This window comes from Propithecus coquereli, unplaced genomic scaffold (assembly GCF_000956105.1).
Source record: "Propithecus coquereli isolate 6110/MARCELLA unplaced genomic scaffold, Pcoq_1.0 Scaffold165, whole genome shotgun sequence".
NCBI classification, from domain to species: Eukaryota; Metazoa; Chordata; class Mammalia; order Primates; family Indriidae; genus Propithecus; species Propithecus coquereli.
The window spans coordinates 2,692,432-2,708,647 of record NW_012141080.1 but is presented as its reverse complement, the minus strand read 5'-3'; the positions used below and the strand labels follow the sequence as shown (position 1 = coordinate 2,708,647).

The 16,216-nt window shown below is 37.5% G+C and overlaps 1 protein-coding gene across 1 annotated transcript in view; it reads right to left on the bottom strand.

Annotated features, from left to right (window-relative positions):
- The window catches only part of CNTNAP4 (contactin associated protein-like 4), a 302,601-nt gene that overhangs the window by 213,669 nt on the left and 72,716 nt on the right, over positions 1 to 16,216 (bottom strand). Inside the window, exon 3 of the mRNA XM_012641517.1 lies at positions 4,483 to 4,676. Within this exon, the coding sequence (XP_012496971.1) occupies positions 4,483 to 4,676 (194 nt within the window). The remainder of the gene's footprint in view (positions 1 to 4,482; positions 4,677 to 16,216) is intronic.

The following is a 16,216-nucleotide window of genomic DNA, read 5'->3' as shown; positions in this document are numbered from 1 at the left end:
AAAAAAAATGAAGCCACTTTTTAACCATGCACTTCTAGGTTAATCATTTTCAAAAGATGGAGAACTTATAGTTAAATAGAAATGTGAACAGGAAACTTCCTGAAGATATAGACTAATAAGGTAGACTTTAATTAAAAATATCTTTTGGGGATCAGTGTCCTGAAAGGTAGAAGCAGCTTCAGGCACTCTCTAGGCATTGGCCAAGTACTGAGGCAAGTATTGCAATGCATTAAGCTTGACAATTTGACATGTGGACACACATGGCATTCGTACTGCTGTACTTTTTATCACCACAAATGCTGCTTGTAGGCTTAGGTCACTAGAATAAGGGAAAGATCTAGGGAAATGCCATTTGCAAGGAGTCTACCTAGCTCACAGCATATACCTCCCTTGCATTTCTGCCTCCCCTGGTTTTCTATTGAGCTCTCCCAGGCACTTATTTACTTGACTTGAAACAAATGCACGTTAAAATCTTTGCAGGTAGCGTTTCTACCTTGTCTGGCTTACAGAGTTGACAACTCGATCATTCACAGTGATAATAATGGCCTGAATATTTGGTGACAGGTGATACTTCTATCTAATTGACTATTCTATGTTACAGGGTATCCGTGTCTTTCACCAGCCAAACCCAGAACTATGACACTAGACACTTCTAGTTAAAGAACAAAAACCAAGATATACTAACTTTAGAAAACCAGTAAAGGTTTTTGTTTGAAAAATCAGGTACAACTGAAGTCCATTAAAAAAAGCAAACTATTCTTGCTTTAACAATCATATTTACTCAATCTATAAGATTGGTACCATTCCATTTCTTGCCTTGTAGTCTGTAGTATAAAAGAAGCTTGGGCATTTATCAGAAAGAATTTGGAGAATTTGGCTATAAAGTTCCTGCATATGATGGTCTACTTAAAATAATTTCTAAGATGCTGGTTTCATGTTATTTCAGCACTTGTTCTTAAATGAGTGAAAATTATACCTTACATTCACTTTTTCAACCACTTACAATAAACTGCCTTAAAAGAGTCTTTTTTATCATCAATGCTGTGGGATTTTATTTTGTCTTCAATTTGAGAAGAGCAATTTTAGTGGCTTGCATTTTCTAAATTTTCATAAAATATTTATTTGCCATCCAGCAGAGTACTTTGTATAAATTACATTTTACTAGACTACAAATTTTATTCTGAAGAAATGTTTTAATGTGTAATTTTTTTAAAAAATCATAGCTCTATCGAGGTTACATTTCTATGAAATTTCATGTATAGATACATATTTTGTTTTTCTTCTTAAAGATTATTTGTAAGAAGCAACAGAGCATTTTATTAATTCTTTCAGGTATAAAGAAATCATTGTTCTCTCTGGTGCTTGAAGTGAGATCAACAGAGGAGAGAATGAAGAATCCTCACTGCAGCATTTCAACCTGTGTTGATTGTTTTTATTGTGTTTGTTTCTAAGCCAATAACACTTGTCTTTTCTTTCTCCTTCTATCACACACTTGTATAATGCCTTATGTGTTTCCTAACTCTCTTTCACAGATTTATTTGTATTATCTGCAGCAGACTGTGAAGCTCTTAAAGGAAATTGGCATGTTTTGTATAATTGGTATATATCCCATAATATCTACTAAAACCGGGCAAAAAAAAGTTGGGAAATGCATATTTGTAAAATGTCACAAAGGGTTAAATTCCTTACTATGTATATCAGTTAGAAGTTGTTCTTTGGGTTAAAAAAAAGAGTAAATTGAAGTGTTCTGTGTTCTTCCAGGTGGAAAAGTCAAGAGCCAGGGCACACTTCACCAGGTTTCAACTTTTCTCCTTCAGAAATTGTAGATTCACAGAGAGGGAGCTTCCCTCAGAGTGGAACTGAAGTAACCATGGAGTAGAAGAGAACTTTGCAGCATACCTGGGAGGAACGGGAAATATTTACTACACACACACAAACAAACAAACGCACACACACACACGTATATCTATATATACATGTACAGGGATTTAAAGATTTGGGGTTGTTTTGCCAATACCATTGCTTACCTATGTTATGTGTGGTCATGGAATCTATTGCACTAAGTCTTAATTTTGATATTGACATTCAAGGTTATCCACCCACTTTCGTTACCATAGCCAAAATTATCATCCATTCCTTCCCAAACTTAACAGTCCCACCTGACCAATAGTCTCACTAGTTATTACATGGGAAACCATATTTCTGGATATCTCCGATGTCCATGCTTTTTGTTCACATTTTTCCAGCTTCAGGAAATAGCTTCCTTAATCCTTCCATAATCTAAATTATAATGCTTTCTTCAAGATCCGGTAAGCCCCACCTCTTTGACAAATTCAGTCTACAATGATCTCCATAGTCTCATGAATTCTTTTAATAGCTCCCAGAAATACATACAAAGATAAGCACAGATCACGAGATCAATATACTCAAATCTATTCATTCATTTACTCATTATTTCACTAATTCAACAAAAGTCATGGGCCACATTGGGTGTAGGGTGCCAGAAATACTAATATGAGAAAGATAAAAACTATCCCATAAAAAAGTTCAAAATTTTAGGGGAGAGTAAAACGTGCCATCCCAACTTCAAGTATATTAAACTGATACAACATAAATGTGCTAAAATGAAGAGCTGAGGAAGGCAAGAGGGAGTCACTTTTAGTTAGTGTGATCAGAAGAGTATCCTACAAGCAAGTACATTTCATTCATTTGTTTGTTCAGTCATTCAATAAATTTAATATTTGATTGCGACATACCAGGTATTGTTGGGGATGCCAAGAGGAAAGGTCGGACGGTTCGATCTTTGTTTACAGAGTGCTCACGCTCCAGAGGGGAAGACGGTGAGTAAACCAACAATTTACAGCATAGTCTAAAAAAGCGATGTTAACTTAAGAGGACTGTGATAGATGCCATGTCTTTATTTTATTGGTTTGGATTAGTAAGGGTATCATTCCTGCCACCATTTAACCTTGAGCACCTCCACTTTAATAGGAGCAAGCAAAACAGGCAAATGGCAATGCCTAGGTTTGGTTTTCCTCAAGCCTGATGATCAGAAAAACAACAATTCTCATGGTTGATTTATCACTTTAAAAAGTGTCAAAAACATACATTTCAATTAACGTAGCTAAATATTAGCATGCATTAGCCACTACTTATGTAGTTTAAAATCCAATGCTTACTTTAAAAAAAAAGAGTAAAAGATAATCCAAACTCCTAGTTAAAATAAATACCTCATTAAGCTTTCATTGTTATTGGTTCATAATTACTGTTTATTTCATCCCTAGTTTGAATGGTTTTCATGGAATTAACTCAACCGTAATACCCAGTGGTTTTTTTTTTTTTTTCCACTCTTATACACAGCTTCAACTTGCTTTGGATTTTAAACAGGATTTTAAGCTTTTCTTAAAAATGCTTATAGGCAGCTTCCTCTAGTCCCACTGTTGTTCTCCATAAACACAGACTGAATGGCCTTCGAAAGCTTTAGAGACACAAAGGTGAGTAAATCACAATCCATTTCTTCAATGAGTTTATAATGTATAACGGAGTTATAGGAAGTTTCAAAAAAGAGGCAATTGACTGGTCAAAGAAAATTATCATTATGTGCCCAAATAGGCTTCCAAATTATCTGTGTGCTAAGAATGATGCTTCATTAAGTCACTCATTTTCTTTGGTTCTGGCAGCTCAGACAGAGGGGGGTGGGAAATAGTTCTTTGATTGCAATGTGTTGTCCCTGGTCCACGTAAGATCCAAACGAATACTTTCATACCCTAAGAAAAGAGTCCTTTTTCTGTCATCAAGCAAACTTTCTTTAGCTTCCTTCTTCCACCAAGTGTTTATACACAATCAGTCAACTACAAATACTGCCCACTTTATTACAAACGGCTTTGTTCCCTGTCTCTCTCTTTCGGGTGCTGCATGGTTGTTTACAACACACAGCATTTTACCCGCATACTTTAAAGAGACTAGAGGAGGGTTTATATATAAATCACATATATGTATATATGTGTGTGTATGTATTTATATATACACACATATTTAAGTACAAATATTGTATGCAAAAACCTCCATATACCAAAGAATGTTTCAGAAATCTCAGAGTCATCAGAGGAAATAAAAGGAACACATTTTTTACTAACTTTAAATAAAGACAACACAAAACTACCATGTTCCTGAACAACATGTAATTTTTTTAATACGCATCTTATTTATTTCTTAGGCATCCACACTATTTAATGGACTAATATGACTTTTTTTCCCCAACTCCTGAGGCCTCTGTAAAATAAATTTACCTTTAGTATTGTCATTAATTTACCATGAAATGTATTAGAAAACAAATATTTACCATATTTTCACTTGGAAAATGCTTTCAAAGTAGTTCTCAAGGTTCTATATTTCTACTTAATTTAAAAGACTAGTAAACAAGGTGCAGCAATGACTATGCTTCTTTCTCTGAAAGGCTATGACTTTTGTTAAAGAACATACCCAGATGCTGTCCTCTTGTCGGTATTGTTTCCAGTTCCTGCCACTGTCGCTGAACATCAGGAGGTAGCTGGTCACCCAGTTGGAGCTCCCATATCCACCTTGGGTGGCCACAGCAGTGACCTCCATTCTCTCTCCAAGGTCAATCTGCAACCACTGGTACTTGTTTGACACAAGTGGAGACCAGCCACCAGCTCCTTTTGTAAAAATAAAAACAGGAGAAAATTGGGAAAGAAGAGTTGGTTAAAAATCTATGCTAGAGAAGCAGAAATGTCAGTAAGACTGTATTCCTCTATGGAATTTAAGTCAAATTTACGAAATATAAAAATTACTCACAATTGTAGAAAAATATAGAAAAGCAAGAATTTAGTGTAAATGGATGGAACCTATGTTAATTGTGTTCATTTTTGGGTTTTATAGCCTGCTGACACTGGGGAGAACTAAAAGTCTCACAGACTGTTTAAAGTGCTTAATTTGATAGATGAACACCCATGTCAACACTTGAAACTAGCATTTCTACTGCCTTCATGCATGACTGGGGAATGGTCTGGCCTTCAACCCCACTGACCAGGATTGGATGTAAGGAATATCTGCATACTATGGTGGAAGTGGAAAACCACCTTTGATCATGTTTGGAGAAGGAAATACATTGTTAGCCTGGGAAAACAAAGACAGTCAAGGAATAGTCCTTGCCCTCAAGGTGTTTGCAGTCTTATGGGAGGGACAGACATTGAAAAGCATGTTTGAAAGGTAATGTTAATGGTAAGACATGTGCAGGAACAATAACACAATAAAGATAGAGAGTTCTATCGAGCGGTGGGTTGGAGCTGCTTCACAACAGTTTGCAAGAGATGACTGTTAAATTTTCAACTTTACAAGCAAGTTACTAAACATAACCATCTTTGCAATTAGCCACAGTGGGAGTATTTAAACCATGGAAATTGCAAACTGTGCAAATAAGTTCCCGCCCACACCCCAGCCAGTTTACTAACACACCACTGGTTCCATCCTACCTGGGAGAAAGGTGGTGGGTGAGAGAATGGGGCAAAGAAAAACACTGTAGAGTAAGTTACGCTTGATCCCTAAGAAGGGAAAAATAGAAGTCTGATGTATGTTCAAGGAAGTATAGGTAGAGCAGAATCTGTTGTGTTTTATTGCAGCCAACACACACATATTATAGATGTGAGTCCTGTATGTCTTAGGTTGGTTCATTCTTCCAGTTTAATGTAATAATTAGGGTAATTTATTTATTTTAAGTGATATTGCACTGCTGATTATGTAAGCAATATCTAATGATTATAAAAGCCATGAAGTAGGGATTGACACATTCTCGAATCCACATTTATCTGATATTCAGTATTTATTAAAATGCAACCTCTATTACATAACACCCCAAAAAGGAATGTTAGCATTTGTTTTCTTTCCCTCATTCTTTTGCCACTCACCTTGAGGCTCTGAGAATAAGGTCTAAAATTTTAGAAGAGATTATCACTAATTTTTATGCAGTTTTAATTCAAGTATTACTCTTTACATCTGTGACCTACTTTATGAAACCTTGAATACAAACCCTACTTCAAAGAGATGCCCAATAAATGTTTGCTGTTACAGTGAGGCATATGCCATTGTGAGACCTAAAGGGACACACCTGTGTTGACAAGTGTTTTGTGAGATTTAAAGATTCCTTTGATGGTGGAACACAGCACGATGACATTCTGATAGATGAAAAACAGAACTCATTGTTACTTTTAACTACAAAAAAGAGAAGGATGCCAGGTAGGGCCACACAGGGGATTGCATCAGGGGATAGGGTAACAGCAAGCTGGAGCTGTAGGAGGGAACTTATGTTTGGCAAGTGGGGTGGAGTCAGGTAGCTAGGTTTTAGGGCTCCCTGTGAATTGGCTAATTTGAATAATTTCTCTAGGAGGCTCTGGGGCATAAAAGTCCCTAGTTGTCTGGTATGTGGCCTCGGCGATGATGCATTCCAAGAGCCTATAAAGGAGTGGCTGAAGTATGAACATAATCCACTGTTCAAGAAGGGGAACTGACCAGCCTCTAGCCAGGGCTTCAAAACTGGTTCAAAACAGCATTTTTAAAAAAATTATATTACAACAATGTCCTCTCTTGATGACATCACACTAACTACCGCGTGCATTCGGGTATGATTCCTGTTACTTACTATATTGTCATTAGAACTGGATACTTTGTCAAATTTCTTTATTTCTTAAAATGAACCATTGTTCAAAAGTGTCTTCGACTCCATACATCAAAAGTACAAATGCTCTCCCCCTTTTGTGGATCCAGAATATTTTTACATACCACAATTTTTGTTTGTGTGTTTTTACTTTCAATTTTCTCTATATTTTCCCTTGAAGAACGTGTGGTTTTCTATGGAGTTCCCTTGGTCACCAATATCATCTACCTTGTTTAGAATAGAGTAGAATATTCTCATATTTTATGCAAGAGGGCTTTTTGGGTATACATGGGCCCTGACTGAATTTTGGTGACATTTGGTGTCTTGGTGTCATTTGTTTAGCACAGCTCTGCTGTCCACAAGGGGCACTTGCAGTGTGTTATCTACATCGCATTTGCTTTTGAATGATCTGAAGCACACCTTGAATAGTACCCTGTCACAAATAGCGCAGGGAGTTCTTGACCTCTCAGTGGGAACTGCTTCCATAGCACTATTTTTAAATCGGAGCCAGTGCTTCAACCATACTTCATTTTTCAGGATGTGATGAAACACCATCCAATCCTCCACTTATTCTACTACAGTATTACTTAACATTTATTAAGCGAGTTAGTTCTTTGTGTCCAGCACTCTGTGAAGGCACTGTTAATGAATTCTCAAAGCAATCTATTTAGTAGGTGGTGAGTCAGATACAGAGAGCTTGAACACCTTGCCCTTGTCCCTGGAGTAGGCAGGAGGTACAGTCCTCTAAACTAGGATACAACAGTGCCTCTCACATTGTCTTGATGTATAAGTGGGAATTGGTAGTTCCCAGCAGATGCAGAAAAGATGGTGCTAGTGGAGATCAGGGAACCTCAGGATTGAGTTTCCAGGCAGTAGAGTCAACTTCCCTCCCTCTGGTTAACAATGGACCATGTCTTTGAAGTACAGGCACATGACAGAGGTGGTGGTGGGTAAATATTTCCCTCCACTGACCTATATAATCTTACTATTCCCCCCGTCCCCCAGGGCCTGTCAAAACTTTGAAAGTCAAAAGTCTTCTGTGGTCTGATGCTAACGAAGCATCCTCAGTCCTCTTATTGCTGCAACTGCTACGTATCTCCCTGTATTGTTATCATTTCTCACAATGAAAAGTTAAGAAACAGTGAATGAAGTGCCCCAGATAGCCACCATCTCAACCTGGAAGCTCTACCTCTGGAATATTATCTTATATCAGCTAATACCTCTGAGAAAATACTGATTATTTTGCTTCTTGCTCTTGCTAGTTAATTGTAATGGTCTAAAACCAGTAATGAGAATCTGTTTTTTAAATCTGGAATTTCATAGCATTTCTCTTGCATTTCGGCACATCTTTATAGACCAGTATTTAAAAAGCGAACACATGACAGAAGCACGGCAAGGCAAAAAGAATCAGCATGATTCCAGTGAGTTAAAATTGGATCATCAATTCTCATCAGGAGAGAGAGGAACCCCTGACTGACCGCTCCTTTTCCCAGCATCGCTCACAGTTACGGCTGCACGAGTCAACTTGAAACATTTGCAGTTAATTGACCTTGAACATTTCAATTTCTTACCTGTGGTGAAAAGGTACTACTGGTATGCAAATTAAGGTATATCATTAACAAGGTACACTGATAAAGTAATGGAAATTCAGATGCTCCTAGGCTTTACCAAGTAATTTCAGCAAGACAAGTTGGCCACAGGGAATTCAAATATCCCTACTGGGTTTTGAGCTGTGCGGCTCTGCAGACACACACGGTGTAAGTGTGTGATGGAGTGTCATGCTCGTTCTAATTTTAAGACAAATGCTAAATAATAATATGGAAAATATAAGATAGATAGACAGACAGATGATAGATATCAATTGACCTTGGCAGACTTTGCTATGCCAGCCTAGGGTGACAGTTAGGGATGAGAGTGACATGACATGCAACTGCAGCTGCCGCTGAGGTTAGACCCCACCAGCCGCATGGCCACTGCCAAACCTTGCAGCCTTCTGGAGACACACGACTGTCATATTTACTTTTTTAATGAAGAAAGTGGTGACTAACTCCAGCAATTGTAAACTCTACATTACTATAGAATAAAATATAATGAATTTTTTATTTTGCTTATTAACTAAGCCTTTTCACTGCTGGTTAAGTGTTATTGTCCTTTGTGATGCTCTTAATATGCCAATATATTCCACATCACAGTAAACCAATACCCATGAAACTAAAGACTTTCCTTTTCATAACCCCATCTATTCCATGGTTACTGATACTTAACCCACAAAACAAAAACAAGAGTCTTGCCCTACCAGTTCCTTTTCTTCCTCATATTGCAGTTTTCCTGCCCCTAACACACCACCCTCTCTCTCCTGTTTTGGCCTTGCTATGGAGATTTGGCGTAATAAAATGTCATAAATCTATTCAAATAGGAACATTGCTTAACTCTTCATATTATAGCCTGAAAACGCACATTTAAAAATAAAAACCCTCCCCATCAATAAGACTCTTAAATACTGTAGTATTGTTATGAGAATTAAATTTTAAGAGCTTATTAAGTACCTATTGATATCTCCCAAATTCCACAAGCATGACAGTATATGATAGTTGTAACTTCTTGAATCATAAAACAATTATTATTGCTGTTGACTCCAAAGAAAGAATTGTGAGCACAGCAAAGTTGAACTTCGAAAAAATTTAGTGACTGAATGACCACGAAACAGTATCTCTTTTATCTGTTGCTTACCACTTTAAAGCATCAAATTTCTAAGGAACTTGCTTCTATAATATATGTTGCTATGAATTATAAGGAACAAAAAGTAAACTAAAAATTGTCCGCTGTCTATTGTACACTACCGGAAATTATGTGTACTATATTAACTTAATTATTAAAAGCATCTAGTTAGATAAAATATTCTTTAATATCTCTTCTTTCCAAATAAAACTTAAAAATATTTACAGAGGCTAAGTAAAAATTTCCCAATACGATGCACATTATTTTAGCATAGTTGAGAAATTACTTATTTTTAAAACTATTTTAATCTCCATGAGGATGTCACTTTTAAAATTACCCCTTTTTCATTCTTTACCTCTGGAGTAATTACAACCGTCATTGCCTCATAGAGGTATATTTTATCCCAAGAGTATATTCAAATAATTTATTTAGTGTGATTTCATTATAAATAGACTGGCTGGCTGAATTTTGTTCAAGACTCATATATCCCATCTACTAAACATCACCAATATTTAGTGCTGGTCAGGGAGGCACATCTTATAATTTTAGGGAAGTGAAGGGAAAAATGAAAAGAAAATACTCTTGGTTGGAGCCTTAAAATATAGCTAAGAATCACCTCTATCCCCTAGGAATATTAAAAATGGCAGAACCAGCCATTTCTGGTGGTCATCAGTGAAAGTGATGTGTCAACTTCCTTCAAGCGGGAACTACATAGGAAGGGGGATTCACATTTCTTCCTCCATATTTTAAAGTGTAGAAGGACACAGATATTCAAGGACACAAAACACAAGTGCACGTAATTGAATGACGGTTCCAGCCATCATTAGCACATGTAAATTTCTACAAAATAATTGACTTAATTAGAATTGTCATAGGAAAGTTTCCCTCTAAGATAATTACTTTTTTTTCAAATGTGATTTCATCTAGATGTCCCCAAGAGTCTAAGTTTGCCCAGATCATTTTGATCTTGACATTACATTACAATAATGTAAAGAAACGGAAAGAACATGGTGCCAATATTTGCTTGTCTCCCTTAAATGGTGTGCAGTGTCCTTGGGCCACCATTTAGGGCCATTTTAATAGCTTTGTATTTTTACCAGCTTAATTCTTTTTTCTGGAAGAAAACATGACTCTACTGACGCTGTGTATGTTGCTGCTGGTCTTTTCTCACGTTCACTCCTGAATCGTGGCATCGACTACCCTGATCACAGCGATCGTTTCAGGGATTGGGCAGGTGAGTGACCTCAAGCCATGACAGTGAAGCAATCTCAGGATTCTGTTGGGACCATTGGAGAAGAGACTCCTTTCTGCTGTGAATGCTGAGAAGATAAGATATAAGCACCAAGCGGTAAGAGCTGCTGTTGTGGAAAGCCTGCCTGAGTGCAGCCAACGCACAGAGAAGCAGAGCAGAGAGATGAAGTGAGACCGAGGTCTGGGGACATTCAGGCCCCCCGAGTCCAGCTGTGCCTGCAGAGCAGCTGCTGTGCCTTCTAGTTACATAAGCCGTGAGTTAGCCGCTTCTACATGTGCCGATCCCACTCGGCGTCACTGCTTCAGCAATTCTCCGCTCTCTCTCCTGCTTCATTATCTTTCTTTTCTCTTTAAGGGCTGATTCTCAGTAGCGTACAGTTACATCAGCATGCTCTTATTTTTCCCATTTAAAGAGGGAAAAAAAAAACTTTCTCTTGACCCCACTCAATTTTTTTTTGCTCCTTTTTATATCAACATTCTTCAGATAAAATGTCCATATCACTCTCCAGTTTTTCCTGCCCCATTCTGTCTTAGGCCAGCTCCAATGAGACTTTCACTCTCTACCACTCAACTGAAAGTCACCAAAGAGTCCCCATATTGCTAAATCCAATGGCCAAGCTTCAGTCTTCCTATCACATGACCTATTGATGATATTTGATATTTTCGATCACTCCCTATGCCTGGATATACTTTGCTCACTTAGCTTCCACAAAAAGCACATTCTGTTAACTTTCTTTCTACCTTCTTGGTTACGCCTTCTCAGTCTCATTGCTGGTTCCTCCTTTAATCTCATGTTCATCTTTTAAAGTTGAGAATGTCCAAGTCTCAGTCTTCAGTTCTGCTTCTCTTCTTTCTGCATTCATTCCTCAGTGATCTCTCTCACCCTTATAAATTTAAACATTACCTATGTGTCAAAAATTCTTTAATTCATGCATCTTCTCATACCCCTTTCCTGACCCCAGACTTGTATATTCAGCTCTCCACTTGATATCTCTAACATTTCCAAAGCTGAACTTCCATTCTTTCCCCAAATCCGCCTCTATTCACACCCTTCCCCAGCTCCATTTATGGCAATTCTAGCCTTCTGGTTTCTCAGGACAAAAAAAAAAAAAATTGACTCCTTTCTTTCTCTAATACCATACCACCAAACCACCAGAAGATACTGTTGGTGCTACTTTTTTCTCAGGAATCCTGCTGTTTCTACGTCTTCATGGATATTTATTTGATTCCAGTCACATTATTCAAGCCCTGTGCACTTGCAATAGTCACTCAATACCTTTGCCCACTGAGACTATTTACTACACAACAGGTGTAAAATATCACACCTGTGCTCAAAGTACTGCAATAATTCTCAGCTTCACAGTCTGTAAGACAAAGTCCTTATTAAATAGCCAGCAAGGTCCTAAATGGCCTCCCCCTTACACCACTCCCACTCCACCTCAACCTCTCTTTTCTTCTTCCCGGCTTATTCCCCTCCATTAACATTGGCCTCCTTGTGCTTCTTAGAATGAACTGAACGTCAATCATTTCCTCATCTCAGGAGCTTTATAAAGCTATTCTCTTTTTATGATAATCTGAGATAAACACTTTATTCAGATACATTCAAAGTAGTGGTTACAGGGATACAAAATATGTCAGCGTATGTCATCAAGCATTCGAGAATTTCAAAAAAACTCTGTTATAGAACATATTAAAATACAAACACAATCGCAACTCATCTTCATTAGTCTAATCTAATTTTAGAATAAAGGTGCTACCATTAACAGCTTAAAAAGTATGCGATCTCATCTTTGGATGACTTCAAGTTTGAGCAGCAGCCTAAAATTTTCGATGATAAGGAAATTAAATATACTTCATTTTAAATCATGTATAGTTTTGATTTCTTCTCTTTTCTTTGTAGCCTACAAACTTGGCATATAACTTTACATATATGTAAGAGTTATTTGAGAAAAGAGATATTTGCCAGAAGTCACAGAGATGGTACACCATACTTAACTGCTGGCGCCTGCCCAGTTTTTATTTCTTCCAAAAGAACTGGTGTCCACTCAGAGTCCCTAAAATTACATTTGTGATAGGCGACACCACCCCTCACCACAGTTGACTGGATTATAGGGAAGCACATGCTCAGCTGGATCAATTATATTTTCAGAAGCTTTATAAAACTATTCTTTCTTCCTGGAATGCTCTTCTCTGAGACACTCTGGGCTAACATCTTTGCTGCCTTTAAGTCTTTACTCAAATCTTACCTTCTCATAAAGGCTTGTACCTCCTGACCTCTCCTATTTAAAATTCCTCTCACCCAGCAATCCTGCTCCCATTTGTTTTACCCTGAACCACTTTATCATTTTTTTTGACAGAAATTGCCATCTTTTCACATAGCATATGATTTTCTTACTGATTATATTTGTTGTTTATTGTATCAAACCCCATTAGAATATAAGCTTCATTAGAAGAGGGATCTTCACCTATTTTGTTCACAGACAGCCTCCAAGTGTCTGGAACACTGCCTGACGCATAGTAGGTGCTAAATAAGTATCTGCTGCATAAAAGATTGAAATAAATTTATAGCCATATTGGTATAATAAGACTGGTTAAATTCATACAAACCAGTGGAAGAGCTAGAACTGGAACCAAACTAAATAAAAGCATGAGACACTTTTCTGTGTAGCACAGTATTTTCAGTGGAGTTCTCAAAGCAGAAATTCCAAGCACTCAGCTGAGATACATACACACACACACTGACTACCAACTACCTCACAGTTACACAGTTTAATCAATTGTAAACTACATTTCCAAGACATATTTATTGCTTTGTTTTAGAATTTTTGATACCATGAAAAAGAGATGCTTTTTCACTTCATCTCCCCAGCAAGGTTCTAAATTAGTAATACCTCACTAAATTCTCTTATGTTTTAGCTCTTTGCTGCCAATCAATTTTCCCTCACAGCAAATTGGCAGACTGACTTTCAGTCTTACCTCTTGTATTGCCAGATTGAACATTTCTGAAACCTTTAATAATTCAGTGGTTTTAAAAGTAAATATTTACAACCTTTCTCTGTTCAAGCATTTTGATTTGAATGTTTGATTTGCAAATTTTATGACAGCCAAATTTCCTCTGGAAGGCTAGAAAAAAGTTACAAAAAAAAAAAAACACAAATTCTGTGCCTTTAATTATTGCTTCCACCACAGCAAGTTTTATTTCATTCAAATTGGTAGTTTTGGAAAAATGATTTTTAGCACATGATGTCTAGAAATTCAGATGATAAGCAGGACCTGCCCATGTTTTGCTTTCTAAACCCATCATAATACTTTCTAAAAGTTTCGATTTAGATCTATTTTACGGGAAGGCAGGTCATTTCAGTAAATGACATCATGCATCAGAGAGAGCCTCCTGGCAATATCCCAGAGGTTTAAAAAAACGTTTTTCACTTCTCTATCTTTTTTTTTTTTTTTATCTTCCCTAGCCAGACTGAGATGATAAGCTGTCATGAGCCAAATATCCTCATATCACTCCTTCTGGGTCAACAAACTGAAGTCACTCTCCTGTACCCAACAGACATCATTTCCACTTAATGGTTGGAAAAGCCAGCATTACTAGGGCACAGTGTATCAAAAAGGTAGAAAGTGCAAAACCAATTTCAGGCATTTGGTTGATTAGATCATTTAATATTTTCCCAATTTGTAAAAATACTGAAACATATTAATATACCATCGTGTTCCCAATTAATGAGATTTGTTTATCTCTGGGTTTAAGTATTAGCTGAATTCAGTCTTCAGTATACATACCTTATTTAATTACATGATTTATACCTCCATATATATATATATATGCACAACAGAATTTATTGGTCACAGTCTGGAGGCTGAAAAGTTCAAGATAAAGGTGCTGGCAGATTTGATTTCTGGTGAGGGCTTGCTTCTTGGCTTCTAGACAATTGTGGTAATTTTTATTTCACAGACAAGGGGAAAAATTATTAATGATGCATATGACAAAGACAGCCTTAACACTCCCCTCAGCTTGACTAAACTTGAGACAAATTTCTTCCTGATCTTAAGCTCCTGACCTCCCTTTTCTTAGAGCATTTACTTTATAAAATTTGCTATTGTAAATTCTTTCTCTGCCCCCAGAGGCGTAAATTTTCATCCAGTCTCTTGCCAGTTTTACAACCCAGGATGTCTTTCTCAAGGACCTGGGAGACACCCCTTTGAGATGTTATCATCGAGAAAGATAGGGCCACTATCCTCAAGTCGCTGCAGGAGGGTAGGAGCCTAACTTCCATAAGCTCCAATTAGCAAACACAGATGGCCTAATCACATTGGCCAACTTTCCCCCTAACACCCTCCGGTATATTTGCACTAGCTCGGACCCAGTGCTTCCTTGGTGGTGTTCGATGGAATTGAGTTCAATCTCTCGCCCGTGTTGCAGAAGTCTTGACTTCTGTTGCAATACTTTTGAATAAAGTCTTCCTTGTCTATTTACCAACATCCAATCCAATCTTACTTTGACAGGAGAATTGCTTCGTTTTTATTAAAACCATGTGTTTTTCTCTTTTCTACCTGATGAATCATATTCTCTGGCAATCTAACCATCCTACGATCAGAGTCTAAGAGAAAAAGCTCAAGAGCGATGCCTAGAAGTGAATGAGGGTCTGGCTGGGAGCTAGCCAGAGGGATTCTTTATGGTCGTGGCAACACCCAAAGGCTACTACACAACTGCTTCATCCATCAGCTAAAAGAAAGCCACAGACAGCTCCAGGGAGTCTGAACAGCAACCAGAAGTATCATGGGGCCCAGCCAGTAAAACGTGATGGTGAACAGTGTATATGTCAACAAACACCCAGTGTCAGGACCGACTCAACCACACTTAGTAGATATCACGTCCTGGGCACAAAGATACAACCAACAATCTTGTGGTGGCCAATGGCACAACATCAACATTTGCCAGGGGATCCCCGACCTGATCGTGCCATGATGTCATCTAATTTCCTCATATACCACCCACCATTTGGAAAAGAGTAGCAGAAAGATTAGAAAATCAGAAATTCTGAGCATTTATCTGGAATGGACTGACACAATCAAAAGAGGCAACTTTATCCAGCACAGGCTGGGGATTTTGAGGTGATCTAATATGTGGTCATATATGGGAAATAGTCTCTGGACTGAATAATAAATAGGATCTCTCTCCCACCTTGACAATATTCACAATTGCTAGTTTTGACAACACTGAAAAATATGCGTTGTTTTCACGTTATTCCTCAACTACAAACCTAACCTTCAGACTCAGGAGTTTGAAACTGTACTGAGAAAATTGTATCAACCAATATTTCAGATCTGATTGATTAATGTACTGTAGTAGCACCATGAGATATTCATAGCATAGGTATGAGCATTTTATTTGGGTGCCTAATGTCCTGAAAGCTGCCAATTACGCACTTTATGAATTATGATTTTATAAAACTATATGCAGATTGCCAAGAATAATGCTGTTTATATGTGTATATATGTAGTCAACCAGAATTGATGCATCTATCTGATTTAAAAAGCATTTTGTCATATGGATAGTGTTGACACAGTCAC